The 20,518-nt window shown below is 40.6% G+C and overlaps 1 protein-coding gene across 2 annotated transcripts; it reads left to right on the top strand.

Moving 5' to 3' along the window:
* The first annotated feature begins 365 nt into the window (after positions 1–365).
* On the top strand, positions 366–19,667 carry immt (inner membrane protein, mitochondrial (mitofilin)). Of its 2 annotated transcripts, XM_086132084.1 has the most exons (15): positions 366–505; positions 1,321–1,388; positions 1,517–1,709; positions 2,106–2,244; positions 4,403–4,423; positions 7,985–8,077; positions 8,222–8,386; positions 8,505–8,638; positions 9,656–9,759; positions 12,111–12,246; positions 12,391–12,520; positions 14,100–14,323; positions 14,403–14,534; positions 15,695–15,824; positions 18,690–19,667. In XM_086132084.1, the coding sequence occupies exons 1-15, from the start codon at positions 464–466 to the stop codon at positions 19,295–19,297; spliced, it is 2,319 nt and encodes a 772-aa protein (XP_085988210.1). In that variant the 5' UTR covers positions 366–463; the 3' UTR covers positions 19,298–19,667. The 2 variants fall into 2 exon arrangements, with proteins under 2 accessions (XP_085988210.1, XP_085988218.1); XM_086132092.1 differs by lacking the exon at positions 4,403–4,423.
* The last annotated feature ends 851 nt before the right edge of the window (positions 19,668–20,518 follow it).

Genomic DNA, 20,518 nt, shown 5'->3' with positions numbered 1-20,518 from the left:
ACAAGGGGTGCTGGAGCCTATCCCAGCTGTCTTAGGGCAGTAGGCAGGGGACACCCTGAACTGGGTGACAGCCAATCACAGGGCACACAAAGACAAACCACCATCCACACTCACACCCAGGGATAATTTATATTGTTCCATTAACCCGCCACGCATGTTTTTGGAATGTGGGAGGAAACCCACGCAGGCACGGGGAGAACATGCAAACTCCACACAGGAAGGCCGTAGCTGGAATCGAACCCTGTACCTCTGCACTGTGATGCCAACGCGCTAACCAGTGGGTATTGGTGAAATCAATTCGTACTCCTGCCGAGTGGTGGCGCTGACATCTTTTAGCTCGCCAAATTATTTGGTTTTCATCAGGAGGAAGACTCGGCAGCAGCAACCAAGGGGAAAGAAAGAGTCACGAATTCTGTGCAGGTTCAAATCAGTTTGACTTAAGAACTAAAGGGTTTCGAGGACCATGCTCAGGGCTTGTGTCAGAGGTGCTAATTCCACACTCCGGGTAAGACATTGACACTGCGATAGCTGCTGCTTTTGTGTACAATTAGAACGTTCCACCAATCTCACCATTAGCGTTAGCATGCTAGTTAGAGGAATTGTCAGTGACCCAGAGCCTGACTCATGGAGCTAACGCGGATGTGTATCATTACATGTACAGTACTAGATGTTAATCTCTGTATTAGCGGTTGTGCACTTGAGTTACACTTGTTAATTATAGCTTCACCACACACACGTATGCACACGCACATCGTGACTGTTAAAACCACAATGTATATAATCGTGATGTTAAAAAACCCCACAATTGCTCTAGTAACTTTGCTGCTGTGAATTGGGAATTTCTCCATTGCGAGACTAATAAAGGGTTTCTTATCTTAATTTGTTACAAGCAGCAAATGCGAAATCAAAAGTAATGGAAAATTGTTCACACAAATATGTAATAATATACTTATTGTTCATTTTATGGACAATTGCCTGGTGGTGCTTGTAGTATCTGATAAAAGTGAGAGAAAAAATGTAGTTTTTTTTTCCTTCTTTGGGTTTGAAAAGAACAATTCCCGTTCACCAAGCAATAGGAAGTTTTTGTTTTTAGTGTGAAACATAAAGTCATGCAGGATGTAGACCCCCGGCCTTGAGTTTGACACCAGTCACGGTGTAACTGTATCCAGAGGTTACCCCTTCAGCGATCTAATCATCCTTGTACACACCTCACTGTCCTTTGCATCTTCTACTCTAACTACACCCATCAGCAACTGTGCTCATGGACACACACACTCCTTAAAAACAATTTAACATAATTCACTACCTTTTGCTTCTTAGAAAAACTATGGACGCACCCCTCTAAACGGTCTGCAGCCCTGCAGACACTACACAGCTGGGGAAAGCGGGTAACACACACACACACACACACACACACACACACACACACACACACACACACACACACACACACACACACACACACACACACAATCCACAAACCAATTCTTGTCTTTTTGGTGGTCTTTTTCTACAGTGGTGGTGCTGCCAAAGTGGTCACTGCTGGCTTGATGACAGTCAGTGGTGGCATTGCAGGAACGATACTCTACGCCAAATGGGACCACAAGTTCAGAGAAACTGTGGAGAAAAATGTTCCTTATTCAGATCGGCTGTTGGGGTTGGCATTGGGACCTGCTCCCCAGGAAACTGGTCTTTCTGTCAAAAAACAGGTCAGGACATGTTCAGAGAAACTATGGTAAAGTTGTTTTGAAATACCAGCGTGTAAGAATACATTTAGGAAATTGAATTACTGTAAGTTAATTGATTGTGACATAGCACATGCTTACAGGCCTCTGCATTAGGTACACACTGGACCAATTGCTGTCTGATTTTTTTTTGTTGTTTTTTTTGTCTTGAACTGTAGAGCGTCAGGCTCAAGAGTTTGTTTAATGTTATTTACCTTATTTTGTGACTTGATCTATGTATTAAAAATAACAGCCAGTCGAAAGCTTTTAACATCTATGTAAATGCAGAATATTTGGTGCCGTTTTTAGATGGGATCTCGTTAGAACCTGACCCATTTACAAATTCTCACATCTTAAATGGCATCACTTTCTGCTGTGTAGATTGAGTTGGCCCAACCTCCCTCAATGATGGAAAAAGCAATGAAGGTGTCTAAAGCCAAGCAAGAAACGAAAGTGAAGGAGACTACAGAGAGCCCCATAGAAGTGGCTAAACCAGTACAGCCTGCACAGAGCCTTGAGGGTAAGAATCTCATCAATAATCATGCCCCTAAAACACAATTCCAAGTGTGCACATGATCCATTATTCGTACAATTTTATGCTCAGTGGTGGTATATTTATTATTATTAATGGTCACATTCTTGTTGAACATATTTATGAGTCTTTCATAAACTGTTGTACAATTAAAATAAATTTTGTCAATTTGTTCTTAGTCCAAACCGCTGTGGCAGGTGGTTGTTAGAATGAGTTGATCAATATATACTGTCGACTTTGTACATTATAAAGTCATACAGTATACGGGATTTAATTTTTAAAAATGAATCTCCATGGCATGACATACAAAATAACCCAATAGCTGTATTCATGCTTCCACAATAAAAATATGATGTTAGATTTTACTGTTTCTACATCTCAACATAACGTTTATTGAAAACAATACTGAGTGCTAAATCTAACATGCAGGTGAAGTGGCCAGTAGACGTGCTTGACATGAACGCAAGACAGGCAATTTTGCTAACAGCAGAAGTTACCGTATTTTCACGACCATTCGGCGCACCGTATGGTTGGGCGCAGTCTCATTAATGGGTGCTATTTCTGTATTTTACACATAGACAAAACGCACTGTATTATTGGGCGCAATTTTAAAGTGGTAAAACATACGCCAGCTTAAACATACGGCATGCATGCGCGCACGCTAAAAACACGTTAGCTTGAAGCATACGGTAGCATGCCAAGACATACAGATACAAGCTGAAAACACGTTTTTAAAAAGGCAACGGAAAACTGAGTTCCGTTGTATTTTATTTAGCCATCGTACAATGTACTCACGTTTTTCGATCAATCATCACCCAGAAATCCATCAAAGTCCTCATCCTCTGTATCAGAATTGAACAATTGTGCAAGTACCGGTAATCCATCAAAAACGCCGCGTTCCCTCTCGTTGTCAGTCACTCTCATTGCCATGTGGCTCCACAGAAATGATGCCAAAAACTCGAACAACAGTGCAAGCAGACACGTTCGTCCAAGCAGCCACAATCCATTCGCAAATTGTGGCGTAACTCGCCCGGCGCTGCCTCTCACTCTTTGTAAAGTTGTGTTTGCCATCGATCATTCATTGTTCCCATGCCGTTCGCAACTTTACTTTGAACGCCCGGTTGATGCCGATGTCCAGCGGTTGGAGTTCTTTAGTCAAGCCTCCGGTAATAACGGCAAGCTCAGAGTTCATTTGCTTGACTTGGTTTTTCACCGCTGCTGTGAGATGGGCACGCATGCCAAAAGCATAACCGATGGCTTGAAGTTTGAACTGAGCTTCGTAGGCGTGTCTCTTTGTAGAATTTATTTTCGGGGGTTCTTAGAAACCAAAACCGAAGTTGTTTTGCAACAATGCACATAGCCACACTCTATACAGGTGTTGGTACCTGCTTGGGGCGTACCTTTAGCGTCCACTTACACGCCCACCCTTCACTCATTGGTGGACTTCTTCCCCGCATGCCTGTCCTCACTCACATCTGCCTTTTCTCTCTCTCGCTCTCCATATGTGTATATATATACACGCCCACCCTTCACTGTTTGGCCGACTTCTTTGCCGCATGCCTGTCCACAGTCACTTCCACCTTTTCTCTATATAAACAGCGTGTCGGCTGTCAGTCAGGTTTTGGAACTCAGCGCATAGACAAGACGCTCCGCATCATAAGGCGTCCTGTCCATTTTGGAGAAAATTTTAGACTTTTAATGGCGCCTTATAGTCGTGAAAATACGGTACTCCTAAATATTTCAAAAATCTCCTTCAGCTTCCCATCACACACATTTTGAGGGGGAGGAGAACTCAGAGAAAAAGAGCTTGGTATGGCCAGAAGCGGCTGATAAGAAAAGAGATTGAAAGCCACTGTCACTTCGATTAAGGTGTCCAACTGTTGATTGTGTAAAAAAAAAAAAGAATCCCCTGAAATACTGCACACGATTGATTAATTTATTTCCAAAGTCAGTGGAATCACGATTTAGTTATTATGACACGTTCAGGGCTGGTGAGCCTCATTACTAGGACTAATTTTGACTTGAAGTTTTAAACTTAAGTTCCAACGTGAGATAGAGCCAAGATACTGTCATCACCTTAGCAACGCGTTGCTATTATTATAGAGATGTGTTGCATGTATGTATTCATTTGCCCTCTGTTTCCAAGGAATCACAGACATCTCTGAGGGTAAGCTATCATCTGACGCTTTAAACTATTCAATTAATTTGACACATTTGGAAAATAGTTTTCGTTTTTCGGAAAAATACTGTACTCTTAGTTTGCCTGTAAATTGTGAATGGAGGCTTTATGCTGTAGTAGGTGAAGTAGTTTTCAACATTTTGGGTGATCTGCTGTTTTGTTTGTCATAAATACGGACAAACGGCAGATGACTAATCTGTAATTGCTGTAGTTGCAGCCCTGTTATATATGTTTAGTGTTGCAAGTCTTGAGTTCCCATGACACCTTTTTTATTTCATTGCAACAGCCTTTTTAACCTTTCCTGGATATTAGCACATAGTCTCATTGCTTTTTTGGAAAATTGTCCTTCGCTCTGTAAAGTTGCAGTAGTAGCATTTAGTCACGTTTCCTTCCACACTTATTATCATATTTTTTTTTAATGCAGGGATCGTCTTTTTGAATTCCAATGGCGTTCAATGAATTACTACATGATGGTTAGGGATGTAGTGGTCTTGTCTATATATTGCAGTACCTCGCTTTCAAAACTCTCACAGTAATGCAGTTCAAAATCACGGTGTTAGAAACTGCCAGTCTGAGAAGCGAAATATCTTGAAAGATGTTATTGTTTTCTTGGTGTCGTTCGCTCCTTTGTAACCTACTGCTAACCTGCTGTAACATGCACAGTAGTGATTTCATGTTTTGCCATCATGTATTAGAACTTCTGCACTGAAATCAGGGGGGGGGGGGACAAAAATGAGTGCAACAGCGCAAAAAGAAATTGTATATACAGTACATGGTATAGTATTCATACAAAGTACATATATCTAATGTATCTGATCTAAAACAGCCACTTGGGGTCCGACCCTTTGCATTACTCGTGCCAGGCCCAAGACCAGGTAAACTGGGTGAGGGTTATCAGACAAGACATCCGTCATGAAACATTGCCCAAATAGATGAGATTCACTTAGCGACCGCACAATATTGGTGATCAAGATTGACGGGCCAGATTTATATGGTATGGAAATGCACAGTGTAGGGCAGGGGTGCCCATTACGTCGATCCTGATCGACGTAGATCTAGGACAGGTCCCAAGTGTATCCGAGGGGTGCAGAGGTGAAGAAAAAAAAACAAACATTTGTGTCGTTGTACTTGTTAGTAATATATTTTTTGTGTTAATGTACGCTGCACCCTAATCGTCCTATCAGTCTCATTTTCACGAAAACATATTTGAAAAATAAAATAAAGCAGGTAAATCATTAACCTACGGTGGCGAGTGATTAGTCACTGGAAGTCGTTAGCGCTCAGCAGTCTGCAATTGCAGCTTGTTATCAGAGCTGTTGCGCTTAATCTTTCATCGTCATTATTCTCATTCAGAGTTTGGTTCGTGTACAATTCACTAGTGATGTGCTCCATGGTTCGAATCCCTGAACCGTGTGCCGAGTCATGATGTGTCGTTCGCGAACGAACCGGCTCTCGGAGCCGGCTCTTTGAGGAGAACGACGGGACCCGGCTCCTAATAGGGAGCCGCTCCTAATAGGAGCCGACTTTTTTTTCCCCCCTCCTTCGGTTAAAGCCGCACGTGATTGGTTAAGATCCGTGGTAGAAGAGGGAGGGGAGGGTTATACATACACACACACACACACACACACACACACGCACACACACGCTGCAGAGAAGAGGGAGGAGTTAGACACCACAGCAGCACACTGTGAGCAGCACACGAACAGGAGAGACAGGGAGATGAGAGAGAGCTCGATAGCGCTACAGAGAAAAACCAACACGGTGGAAAGTGGAAAGGCGAGAAAATGGATAGCAAATGCAGTGAAATTTGGACTCATTTCAACTTAATTGATAGCTCAAAGGCAGCGTGTAGACTGTGCAAGGTTAAAATATCCAATATCAAATTTTAATTCATAATTTGTTGTGTGGTAATCAAAGCTTACTTATGTTGTTTTACTGTAAATAGTTAAAAGCTTCTAAATATATAACAATCAGAGATTGGAACTTTTTGTTGACCTTGTTTTGAGATGGGTCTTTGTTCTTCTACTTTGTAATTTATTTTTTCTAGCACTCCATGTTGTACTCCATGTTGAGTATGTTCAGAAAAATGTAAATCAAGCCATATAAATAATAAATATTTGATACACTGTATATTTTTTTACATTAGTAATTCATTTTACACATAATTTTGCATTATTTTGGTAGTAAATTAATTTAAGCAACAAAAAAACTGTGGAGCCATTTGGGAGCCTAAAGAGATCTCTTTTTAGTGAGCCGAGCCAAAATTACCGGCTCTCTAAAAAGAGTCGGAATCCCCATCACTAGTGCCGAGTCATCGAGGTGAGTGGTTCATGAATGGGGAGTCGAAGCGCGTGTTGATGACGTCAGTGGTGACGCTTGAAGCCCCGCGAAGGGGGTGTACCACGTGACTGATTCAGGAAATTATACGATAGGTTCGAGTGTTTGAAATAAAAGCGGCAAAGAAACGCTCTGTATTCCCCTTCATACCAACTTGCTATCACATATCTGTGCACCCCTGCTTCATCAGTACCATGTGAAAGAGTTTGTTCAAAAGCAGGTGAAATTCTCTGCAAAAAAAGAAACCGCCTGAGTCCAAAAACTTTGGATAAAATATTGTTTTTAAATAAAAACGAATAAGCACTTTATTTTACCTCCTTATTTCACATTTTCACTTGTTGCATAAGCACAAACACAGACAAAGTAACACAGAACAATTCATGTAAAAACAGTCCTCAAATACATATTATAATGTGTTCAGAGCATGATTTACACCCCGCCATTTTATTGCATGAACCAAGCATGAGATACATTTTCCTGTCCACATGATGGCGTAGTCGAGGAAATGATTCATCTTGAAGCCCCGAAGCGTGTGTGAAGTATTTCCCTGCAGGGCTTCACTGCTTTATGGGGCTTCATTTTGCCGTCACTACAATTCACCGAGGGCACGGGCAAAGAATAGGAATCTAGAGTGCCCAGGGAAGCACTTTAAAACGGTACGTGTGAGCTAGCTAGATAGTTAAAGGCTGCAAAAGTGCATCGCATGCGTGTCAGCCTGTTTCTCATCATGGCGTACGCGCGCGTGTGTGCGCGTGCGTGGTAAGGGGCGATCCCGGGAGGTTGGTTGATCGAAAAGGCGATCTGAGATCCAAAAAGTTTGGGCACCCCTGGTGTAGGGTATATAATGGCAGGAGGGGGGTGGAAATGGAGCTGCCAAGCAGGATGCAAAGCGTAAGACCAAATAGGATTTATGGAGGTGTGGCCAGGGTATAATTGCTGATTGCTGGAGTTAAAACAGAAGATGCAGATAACATGCAGAGATGGCCAGCGCTGGATAGAGTGAAGCTGAAAAGAAAAGAAGAGGTAGTAGGTTACTGTGGTACTTTCCGACTTGCGTGCAATTTTGGGTTATTTTTGTCACTATAGGAACAGAACTCCGTCACAAACTGAGCCCCCCCCCCCCCCACCCCCTGTACTACAGCCACCTTCTACATACAGCAGGTTTTATACAGTCTTTCCTACAATTTGTTGTCTTCATTGTGTTCCATTCAGAGGCTTCGACAGAGGTGACTCATATAATTTCAGCCATCAGTGACGTACCATCAGTCCCTGCTCCGTGTGACACCGTGATGACACCAGTCAAAGGTAGTCCCATCCAGGTTTACTTCTCCCCCACACACATATTCTTCATGTCTGAGAGAATTCACGAGAAACATCTCATCCAATTTAACTCCATGGTCCATGATTATGCTCTGTAGCCGCCATAATTGTGTGTTTGTGTCTGTCCAGAGGAGTGCAAGGAGTGTCATAACCATAAGGTAACTGCAGAGACAGCCGCAGTCTCCACTGAAATAGAGTCCGTAGCAGCAGCAGAACCACTCAAAGAGCGTCCGGTCGAAGAGGTGACAGCTCGACTTGCTCAACAAGACCTAGATGAACAGGAAATCGTGGCATGTAAGCTCGCAGCATAGTGTAAATAAACAAAATAAAATGTGAAATCATGCCTCTTATGCTGTACATCAAAACAGTGTTATGCCGCATGGCTTCTCTTTGTGTGTCTTGTGTTTTTCAGCCGTGTCAGGGAATCTTGACGACTCATTGGCCAGCTCCGCTAAAGCCACGCTGCAGGCCATTGGAGCTCAGGAGGCAGCCTTGCAGGCCATCGCGCTACATACACAAAAGCTGAAGGAAGCTATGGAAGCAGAGGTACACTCTTCAAAAGCACCCGGTTTGAATGACAGAACTTCTGATGCCGGTGTTGCTTTTGTGTGTTATTCAGTGTTGAATTTCATAATAATACATTTATTTGAAAGCGCTTTTCATCGTACTCAAAGACACTTTCAGACACTGGTCAGTACAGTTGCGGATGTGTTGTGGTAGAGACTTCCAGAGGGTGTCTGCGGCGACAGAGAAGGCTCGGTCCCCCCCAGGTTTTGACCTTGGTCACGGGATGGCAAGGAGGTTTGTCTTTGAGGAGTGGAGGTTGCGGGAACGTAGTGTATGGGTGAAGAAGGTTGGAGAGGTAGGAGGGGGCCTGATTGTAAAGGGCTTTATCGGTGAGTAGGAGGAGTTGAAACTGAATATGCTCGGGAACGGAGAGCCAGTGGAGGTTTTTAAGGACGGGGGTGATGCGATCACGAGTGCGGGTGTGGCAGCTGCTAGCTATCTGCTAAGCAATTGCCCCATATAGGCTGGCAGAGCCAGACTACTTTTCAAGTTTGCTGACAGCCTGACACAGTTGTTTTTCCGATTGATCACTTTTTAACAAACCAGACTTACTCAAATGTGCTGTTTAGGACGGGAAAATTCTTACTGTGGTTCTGATGTCACGTTGTCTCATAGACCTATAAATCAATAGGGAGAAATTTTAGTCTAAAGTCTCACTTAGTAATGTTCATAGAGAGGAAAATAGTGTGCTGCTTAGCACAGTTTAATATGATCTAAAAATGACTTTTAAAAAGTTTGATGCCCACTTACCTTTTCAAAGTATTCTTGAGGAATTTACTGCAACCATTTGCTTCTAATGCCATTTATTGATATCGAGATGGTTATCATTACAGTGACTGTAAAAATCTACCAATCATTCAAACTATGTATCTGTATCTGTTTGTGATTTTAAAATTCTGGTGTCATTTCTGAGGGTGTAATACTATATTGCTGTTTCTAAATTAGCAAACTGTTGACGCCCCAAAACATCACAGTAAGAGCTGTTCTCCGATTCAGGTTCCACCACAGGAGAAGTCATCCCAGTGGAAGGATCTTGAAGCTTGTCTTGCAAATAGAGCCGCTGCCGTGAACGATGCAGGGACAGCATTGCTGAAAGCCAAGTAAGTAATTTTATCGAAACAAGTAGGGCTACAAACAATTGTTTTGCTACTCGACTCATCATCAACAGTAGTCGCGATTAGTCGACTAATGTAAATTGGAGCAGCACGCAAATGTTCTTTTATAACCAGCATTACAGCTTGAATTCTTTAATATAATGTATATAATAATGAATAATCAAGACAATTTAGATGGTCGTACATTCAACTTGAATTAAACTTTGCAGCTTGTAACGGCATTCCTGACATATTTATAAATAAATGAAGCAACTTAAATTGAAGGCAATATTGTGGCCTTAAAATTATACAAGTTGACTTTTTACTACATTTGAATAAATATTTGTTTTCAATATTGTATAATAATGCACTTAAAGTGCAGAAAAAATGAAAACACAGAGCCACTGTATAGCAGAGGTTTACTGTATTAAAAATTGATCCTTTTTTTTTTTTTTTTTTTTTTTTACTCGACCATAGTAGTTGATTAAACTGTCACTTACAGCTTCCCCATTGGTTAATATAAGTATTCCATTTTTAATGTTATTAATTGAAAAATATGACAAATACTGTCATATGAGTGGACAGAAAATTTCTCACTGGAGAGTTTTGTTATAACAATCGCACATGGCTCGACACAAACTTTTGCAAAGTAGGGCATAATTTGATCGCACCATTTTTGGGGAGGTACTGCATGACCATATTCATTGATGTATAATTGTTTTAATTGGCATACCATTGTTTCGTATTATGTATTGATTTACACTGACTCAAGATATGATATTTGCAGAGTATTTTACCGTAACAAGAAATTTGTCTGCAACAAGCCAGCGGCCAACAACATGGGTCAATTATTTTATGAAATTTTAAAAGAAGACATCACAGAAAAAAATATAAGGTTTTTCTTTTATGTGAACGTTATATTGTTCAACTCAGAGGGGCCCACCTCTTATATTGGGGCTTCCTAACCTGCTTCACCTGGAAAAAAACACTCACCAATAGACTACTTCCCTTTTCTAATTAATGGAACATTGTTGTCATGTGTCATATGTGACGCTTGTATGCGGTGCAATTCTGCAAAGAAGAGTGGGCCATAATTCCTCCACAGCGACGTGAAAGACTCATTAGCAATCATGGCAAACGCTTGATTTCAGTTATTGCTGCCAAGGGTGGCACAACCCGTTATTAGGTTCAGGCGGTCATTACTTTTTCTATAATGGGACAGGTAGTTTTGGATTTTTTTTGTCGATATAAATTAAATTGGCATTGAGAAAATGCATTTTGTATTTCCTTGTATTCTCTCTGTGTGATATTAAAATTGGTTGGATGAAATCTTTCTGTGAGATAAATATGCAAAGAACACAGAAATCGGGAAGGGGGGGAAATACTTTTTATGGCATTGTAGTGAATTGACGGGGTACGTTCTGATGAGCTGAGCGTACTTCCCTCCAATTTCCGAACCCATCGTGTGTTATAACCAATCAGCAGCTTATCCTTGAAGTGTCTCCATCTGTACCGCGTCATGTACTAGCACCCCTTGTTCCCAGTTGGAGCGGCCAAAGCATGCTCTGGGACAATCCAAAAAACCCCAACAGCACTTTCGAAAAATGCTCAAGAGTTTCCGAATGGTCAGAGTGGAGCAAAACCCACTCATAGTTTGGAGAATATTTCTGAATGCTCCCATAGATAAGGAGACACAGTCTCAAGCCCTGTAGCATGATTATTGCTCCAGCAAAACGAACATTGGAGGTATTTAAATGTAAACGTTGAATGGATGGGGACAGAACTGCACGTTAATATATGATTGGAAGATGTCAAAACCCTGTGGGAAAGCCCATAGACAGTGTACCGTGCCTTCCTGCAATGCTGTGAGGCTTACCGCAATACATATATAATAGTCCATCCATCCATCCATTTTCTAATCCGCTTATTCTCACAAGGGTCGCAGGCGTACTGCAGCCTATCCCAGCTGTCTTCGGGTAGTAGGCGGGGTACACCCTGGACTGGTTGACAGTTAATCGCGGGGCACACACAGACGAACAACCATCCACTCTCACACCTCGGGTTTAGAGTATCCCATTAACCATGCATGTTTTTGGAATGTGTGAGGAAACCGGAGTACCCGGAGAAAACCCACCCAGGCTTAGGGAGAACATGCAAACTCCACACAGGAAGGAGCCAGAATCGAACCCTGCACCACTGCAATGTGAAGCAGACATGCTCATCAGTCGAACACCGTGCCGCACATATATGTTAATACTTTATATGTAATAAATATTCAATATAATTTTATGATTAAAGTTTTGTTCGTGTTAGTGTATTTTACTTAGTGTATTTGTCTTATCCCTCTCTCACCATAGCGAGTCTTTGGACAATCTCAAATCTGTCATTGACAAATCCAAGGGGCTGAATGTCTCTGCTATCCGCCCCCTCGTGTTAGCAGCAGAGGAGAATCTCCATAAAATGGTGGTGGACTTGGATAAAGTGGTCAATAAGGTAAGGGTGTCTGTCTGGTCATCTGGATAAAGAAAGAAAAATGTGTAGTATATGTCCCCTCAAGCTTCCCTGAAAAGGAAACTATTGTTGCTTTGTCTTCACCAAAAGCTGACAAAGCTCCTTGTGTGTTTGTGTATCGTCTAGGTGAAGTCTGCTGAGTCAGAAGCTAAGGTCGTCTCCCAGTATAGTGAACTGGTTAATGAAGCCAAACTCCAATTTCAAAGGGAAGTGAGCAGCCTTACTCCAGAGATCCAGGCCAACTGGAAAGGACTCAGTAAGACAACACAGTCATTATTCTGATGATCAAAATGATCATGTTTCAGTATGAGTGCAATATTGCTAAAGGGATGCATACAAAATGGATCACATCGATATACACGAAAATCATGAAAACGAGTTTTATATTGTAAATCCACAAACATCAAATCACCATGAACCAAAATGTCACTTGAATGCATTCAAATCAAATGAACTTAAATTAAGATCAGAGAGAGGGAGAGAGATTTGACAAACAGCTAATTGCAGCTAATATACAAAAAAAACAGCTAATATAAACAAAAATATATCGCTCTAAATCTAAACTATGGCAAAAGTACGGTGGAGTGATCAATTCTGGTTAGTATTTCACTTGCTAGCGTCTCTTGAGTGAATGTGCTCTGAGTGACCCAGGCTTTCTGAACATTTCGGTCGATTTTCAAGGGCAGGGGCAGCTTTATTTATATTGCATAATGCATTTCAAACACGGCACCTCAATGTGCTTCACACAAGCAAAGACACAGCACCTAAAATTATTTACAAACGGAACAATTCATGACATTCAGAAAGGAGAGAAAACAAAAGTGGCTTCCCAAAATTATGAAAAGAACGTACAATGTCAACATTTACACACATAAATTGAGAACTTTTAACACATTTCAAACATGCTAAAAGTAATGTACATTTTTTAAGGTTTCTAAAATGACTAAAAGAAAAAAAAAACAAAATTATTCTAAGACCTTAATCAACGGTATGGTAAAAGCAAAGTTTGTGCCTGTGTGTGAAGAGGAAATTAAATTTCTCAACAGCGATTGGTTATCGCAGAATTTGTAGTACAATAATTACATTGCACTAATTATAAACCAACATTTACCCCATGCTTAAATGATCAAATCTGTTTGTAAAAATTCAGTAAATTCATATTTTGACATTTGAGATCCGATTCATGTGAATCAGTAGACTTGCTTTGTTTACTACAGCTGAAAACAAAATCGGCTAATTCATCCATAAATGGAGATATTTTGAAAACTCCTATGCTTTGATTTAAGGTTGCTGCAAAAAAATACAATGACAAATATTAATGCCATAATTTATTAACAATTCTGATAATAGAGTAATGACCGTATTGTGCTTTTTGAACAGTAAGCGTAATTTTTTTTATCCTGTAACTGTGCATGTTACACTGCAATAACCGTCACGTGGTAAATGTCCTTGACAAAATATTAAAAAATATGGAAATTTATACAAATTGTTATGGAAGTGAAGTTCTGTAGGTTTGCAGCTCTAGTATTCTGCACCCAAACCATTCAGTAATGTGTAGACCAGGACCAGACTTTTGAAATCTCTTCTAAAGCCGATTGGGAGCCATTGTAAAGCCTTTTGGACTGGTGTAATATGTTGCAATCTCGAGCTGCGGCGTTCTGAATGAGCTGCAAAGCTGTCAGTCCTTTTTTGTATGACCTTTGTTATCATGAGGAAGATTGTTGTGACACCTAATCCTGTTTTGGTTAAACACAGTAACTGGAAAAGTTGGATGCAAAAAAAAAAAAAACCCCAACCAAAACGTCTGTGTGTGTGTTTGTCTGTGTGTGTGTTAGCTGGTAAACTGTCAACAGATGACCTGAATGCTCTAATTGCCCATGCACACCGTCGCATTGACCAGCTGAACCGAGAGCTGTCCGAGCAGAGAGTCAGGGAGCAGATCCATATTGATGCCGCTCTGGAGCAGCAGAAGTTAGAATACCTAAAATCGCAGGAGGCGGCTGTTAACACGTCCCTGCAGCACATCAAGGAGGACGCCCGACTCGAGCAGGAGAGCAAGGTACCTCGAGACTGCTTCTGTATTCTTGATCATCATCAGAAACTGATGGATTGCAGGAAATAATTGTGTTTTTGTTTAGCTGTCTGAATTGAGGGAAGTGATGGAAGCAGAGATGAGGACTCAACTCCGGCGTCAGGCGGCTGCTCACACAGATCATGTTCAAGATGTCCTCAAAGTGCAGGAACAGGAACTGAAAGCAGAAGCTGAGCAGGTCATTTAGCTCAACACACCATCTGCATCGAAACTTAGAAGCAGCATTCGGTTTTGTGGTTTGTTTAACAGTGTTTTTTTTTTTTTTGTGGATGGCCGTTGATCTCTTAGTTGTTCATAAGTTAGTGCATTTTTTTAAAAATACAGTGGTACCTCTACTTACGAATGTCTCTTCATATGAAATTTTCAAGTTATGAAACGCCTCAACAGGAAAATATTGCCTCATGTTACGAAAATAATTTCCAATACGACAGGTAAAAGAAATACAGTATGGGCTGCTTCTCGCAGCTCTGAGTTTCCTGAACGCAACATACTTATAGTTGCTATATATAGCTGCTCAACCCGTATTGTTTTGTGTTTTTTGTTATTGTAAAGTGTCCTTGGGTGTCTTGAAAGGCGCTTAGAAATAAAATGTATTATTATTATTATTATTATAGCTGCTCTGCCATTGGCTATTATTGAGCATCTTCCTGGCATCCCATTGGCTAAGAAGGACCTCTACCGTTTGTGTCTACGTGTGTAGATAGAGAGATATGTGTCGATGCAGCGTCCTCGTCATTCGCCCCTCGCGGCATGAGGTGTTCCGATAGTTTTACGTAAATGTGAATCACTCAGAAAAAGTGTTCACCGGTCGGGCGATCACTCACGATGCTGATGTTTGCCGTGGACATTTTCGAAGGATTGTTAAAAGCCGACAAAAGCAGACGTCCTTGGCTCAGTTCTTCACAAAAAAACACTTCTGAGAGAGAACATGAACTAAAGAGGGCACAATTAAAGGTTCAATGACCATCATTTTTATTCTTTATTCTTTGTTTTTTTTACATTATACACAATTCTCATTTATTGTGCAATAATCTAATTGGAACATGTATTTGTTACATATTTTGATGCATTTTTATGCTTTAGAAAACATTTCTTCTTCTTTCTTTTCATGGGGTTGAGGCAGAAACTACAGAGGCTTTAATTCTCTAATCCTGTATGCTCCGCTGCTCTCACCTGGAGCCCAAAGAGGTGAAGGCAGGTTGTAGGATTGGGAGTATTGTTGTCGTTTAGGCTCATGTGGTTCCTTGGCTTCATATCCGTCAGGGCCTGTCCAATGTCCTTTTTTTTTTTTTTTTTTTTTTTTTTTAAATTCTAAAGCCAACTGTGCTGTCTTTCTAGGCCCTCAGCAGTAAGCTGTTAGAACAAGAGACCCGACAGCGTCAACTGAGCCAGGAACAACTGGATAACTTGACGCTGGATATGAATACTGCCTATGCAAGACTGAAGGGAGTGGAGGAGGCTATAGACAGTAAGATTCTCTCAGCTTACCTCATGCTAATTGGAAGGACTTTGTTGCAGAAAAGAGTCAGGGCCTGCCAGTTTCTTACTTAGACTTAATTTCACCTTAACGGACTCATGAAGTACCCACAGTAGAACACCTTGGTTTTAATGGACTAATTGGGGGAATATGGCCAAATAACACCTAACACAGTAAAAAATTGTGTTCTTTTTTCATAGCCTAAAAATGCCCAACACAATACAAAATGTTTGTTAAAAAAATATATACAGGATATATATATATATATATATATATATATATATATACACACTAGTGCTGTCAGTTAAACGCGTTATTATCGACGTTAATTTAAATCCATTTTAACGTGATTAATTTTTTTATTTAATGTTACGTTGCTGTATAAATACACCAGAAACAAAACAACAAGCGCGCTGCACAGGTCCACGCCCATGTCTGTTTTGCCAGGCATGGCAGCGCGAGACACCAAAACGGATACTTAAAGAGTTTATGAATGGAAAGTTTACTTTTAAAAAGTGATGTTATTGTTCATTTTGACGTTTGAGATCTGATTAATCTACTTGAATTGACTCTCTTTCTTTACTACAGTTGAAAACAAAATCCTGTCAAGGCTAATTCATCCACGGAATTAAATATTGAAGACTAAACTGTATGCCAGTCTTCCTCAACTGGCGGACCGCGATCCACGACCAGACCGCCGACCTCCTCTGTCCGGACCATCGGCAAATTGTATAAAATAAAAAATTATAAAGTGATTTTTACATTATACATTTTATATATTTGGACTATAATCTGCGCATTACCACGATCGCTTGTTAAAATTATCCATTGTATTCTTTGCGTGCACTAACAGATGTAATGCAGAGGACCGCAGCATCGCGACTGTGTGTGTATAATGTTTGACGAATTGGAGACCCTGGCTGCGCAGGGCATGTCGGCGATAACGATGAGCTGATTGGCTCCTCTGAACTTAAGGTGTTTCCATACATAAGCGTCAGCACGCGTCTATCCCAATACACGCGCATTCAAAATGGATGATTGTGTCAGGAAACAGACGCATGCGCGACGCCACAGTGTGCTCACAGCTTCAGCCCAGGAGAGCCGCACACAGACAATTAGACGAGACGAATCGCGGGAGGTTTCGATCGTGTGCAGTTCTGCTCCCGTCTACCCGGGGATCTTTGCAGCTGTTTAACAGCAGAACACCGCAACATGGTAAATGAACATCACAATGGCGTCCTCAAATAATATTTGCATGCCTCAGACATTGCATTCACCTTTAGTGGAAGAACAGCACTGCACATTCCTGTGCTCCCTTGTGTCAGTATTTAAAATGGTTCTTAACTCCTCTTCTGATATATTTTTTAAGTGATTTCAGAGGGGATGTGAAAAGGGGAATTGTACAAATGAAAAGGATATTTTTGTTTTCATGTTTAGTACTTATTTTGGTAAAATTTGTATTTTGTTTTGTTTTTGTTAAATTAAGGGGAAAAAAGACAACGACTGTTTAACAAAGTTAAAGTAAAAATGTCTTATTTCCCAAAAAGGGCTATTTCTATTATTAAGCAGGCACAACTTAACAAAATAAAAGAGTTCCTGTGCCTCAACACAATACCTCTCATTATTTGCTGTGTACTGGCAAAGTGAATAATTGTTATTGTCATGCACCCCATTATTGGTTGGTTGTGAGGAGTGTTGATTTGTATAAGCTTGGCTTGACCATACTAAATGGGCATATCGCCCTGCTCCCCATGACCGCCGTGCATGGGATCGGACTTTGGTCTTATTTAAAAAAAAAAAAAAGAAAAAAGTGGACCTACAGCATTTCTAGTTGAGGACCACTGCTGTATGCCATGGTTATTTTTTTTTTTGCACTATTTTGCATTTTTTTCAGATTTGAAATTTGCACAATAAATATTATCCTAATTCATATTTGTTTTACTGATATTTATTTGATTAATTTATCTTCTCTTATGGAGTATATAATTGCTGTATTTGGAAAGTTTCATTTTTCAAATTATTATTCAAAATATTTTTACCCTTTATTTTATGTTGTGATACATAGTGTTACTATGAATTTTGGGCCACATCGCCCAGCCCTTGCTGGGAGCATATTTTCAAATGCACCCATGATGAGGGCAAGGGGATTTTGGGTGCGAGACAGAAATCTACTGTTTGTCTGTTTTTTTTTCTTTTTTTTTTTAAAGACGTCTTTCCCAAAATACAACTTATACTCCTGAGCAACATATATATTTGACATCTATTTTTTTCCTTCATGATGCATTTTTGAGAGGTGCAATTTGTTATCCGGAGCGATATATATAGTCTGAACAAATAGGGTACTTAACTGTTCGAAAAGTAAAATGTGCTGTCACCAACGTGCAACATGAAACGCTTTGGCCACCTAGTGGCAGAAAAATTCTCAAGACAAATCTATGACTCAATGTTTTACACGCCTTTACACTGTGCAGTAATTAATATACCTTTTAAATTACTGTAAAATTACTGTATCAATGAACTAAGACCCAACTATAAAGTATTTGTATGAGGTAAACGTATTTGTCCTCGACAATTAACAAGAGTATGAATAACCTGGAAAGAAAGTTTTATTTGATCAATACCGAGTTAACGTTGGCAACAATGCGATTAATTACAATTGAAATTTTGAACCGGCTGAGTTGAAACTGACTAAGAAATGTATTTCAGCAAAAAAAAATGTCAAGATTTAATTTTATAGAAAATACAAGTGTCTCGTGTACATGCATGTGCCTTTCTTGTCTTGTTAGTTTAACCTTTATGGATCCAGGTGAGCTCTGATGATGTGTCAGCTGTCTTAGCATTGCTCTGTCTATGCAGGCCACGTGGTAGCGGAGGAGGAGGCTCGAAAAGCTCATCAGCTGTGGCTCTCTGTGGAAGCTCTCAACTACACCTTAAAGACCGCCGAAGCTGGTTTGCCCACCAAGCCGCTGGAAGTTGCCGCTCAGGCCGTGCGAGACAGCTGCCATGACAACGAATTTGCCTTGGCTCTGGCCTCAGCTCTTCCAGAAGAGTCGCTGCAGCGTGGCGTGTACAGCGAAGCCTCTCTCCGAGCCCGCTTCTATGGTCTGCGCTCGCTCGTTCGCAGGGTTGCCCTTATTGATGAATCTCACAACTCCTTGTATCAGTATTTCCTCTCCTACCTGCAATCAGCACTGCTGTTTGAGGCAAAACTGGAAGCCCCGCCCACCCAGTTAAGTGGTGAGGATTTAGACCCGTTCAAGCTCCTTTCATATGCCAGCTACTGCTTGGAGCACGGTGATCTGGAGTTAGCCGCTAAACTTGTGAACCAACTGACAGGAGAGGCGCGGAGGGTGGCGGAGGACTGGCTGAACGAAGCCAGGCTTACTCTGGAAACCAGGCAGGTGGTCAGTTTGTTGTCTGCTTATGCAAATGCGGTAGGACTAGGAACCACCCAAGCTCCATAGGCTCGCCGTCTGACAAAAGGGACACTTCAGTGTATGCTTTTCCATGCTTGAAAAGTAACCGATAACTAGCTTGCTTTTTGTTGAGGTGGGAGATTTTCTGTGGTGTTAGCGGACATACGCCGAGTGATGGATGTTCACTGGTTTGTTGTTTAAAAGCACTACGTCATGATAACTGATAACTGCTATACCCACTCAGTCTGGTGTTATCTGTTTAGGCCCACTTGAATCAGGTATTTATTTTTGGCACCTAAATTCTTTTTTTTTTTGCCCAAGAAATTGTAATTAATAGGAATGTTGGAAAAGGAATATGTCAGCATTTTATTTTTGTCAATAATGCACTTCAAAATAAATCATGAATAAGAAGGTGGAACTCGTTTCTTGATTCCCCCCCCCCCCCCCCTGTACAGCAGTGAATGCAGCCGTTAGGATCTTGCAAAATCTATTATTTTCTTTTTGTTTTAATCAACACTGTAGTAATGTAACTACTGTATATTTGGATTAAGGATGTAGTGTGCACTGCATCCCACTGAGGCTTTTGTCTGGTATTTTGAAAAGATAAGAAAAAAATTTGCATATCGATTGCATCTATGTCAAAATTTGGTTAGTTTGATATATTTTTTATGATATTTTTATAAATCTATACTACTGGTTGTTCCACACGTGAGTGCTATTTTTTTACACATTTTTGATGATTCTAAAGTGTAGAGAAATGGCCTGCTCTCTTTGAAGGTCAAACAAATACGACATTTGAGTTGATTATTTTCTAGGTAGAAGTATTTGACCTGATGGCAGGGATAAGCAATTTTGCACTTATTGGTGTATCAATACAAAACAATACCATTCCCTCCAACAATATTCATATTGCATTTTTGCATTAATCAAAAATCTAATTTACAATTTAATGTGCTAAGAAGATCACCATTACCGTTCATTTGAACAAGTCTGAGAACATATTGTTAAAATAGCCAAAAGGACAAAAAGGGACCAATAAGCAAGTCTACGGAACATCGGATCAGACATTTTTCACTTAACAAGGCACGTTTACCAAAGGTTGTTCGAATAGCAAGATAAAGGCAGCCAACATTGCACTTGTTGTTTTTGGTGTTATTTTGAAACGTATTCATACACATTTCTGATGCATTACTTGGCCAAATTACACAAATTTAAGATGACAACGGTCAACATCGGAGGCTTTCCCGTCATGCATACAATTAACACTGT

The sequence above is a fragment of the Hippocampus guttulatus genome, chromosome 2 (assembly GCF_054856545.1).
Source record: "Hippocampus guttulatus isolate MCC_2025c chromosome 2, RoL_Hgut_1.0, whole genome shotgun sequence".
Taxonomy (NCBI): Eukaryota; Metazoa; Chordata; class Actinopteri; order Syngnathiformes; family Syngnathidae; genus Hippocampus; species Hippocampus guttulatus.
Note: the sequence above shows the minus strand (reverse complement) of the source record. Positions and strands in the feature narration are given on the sequence as shown.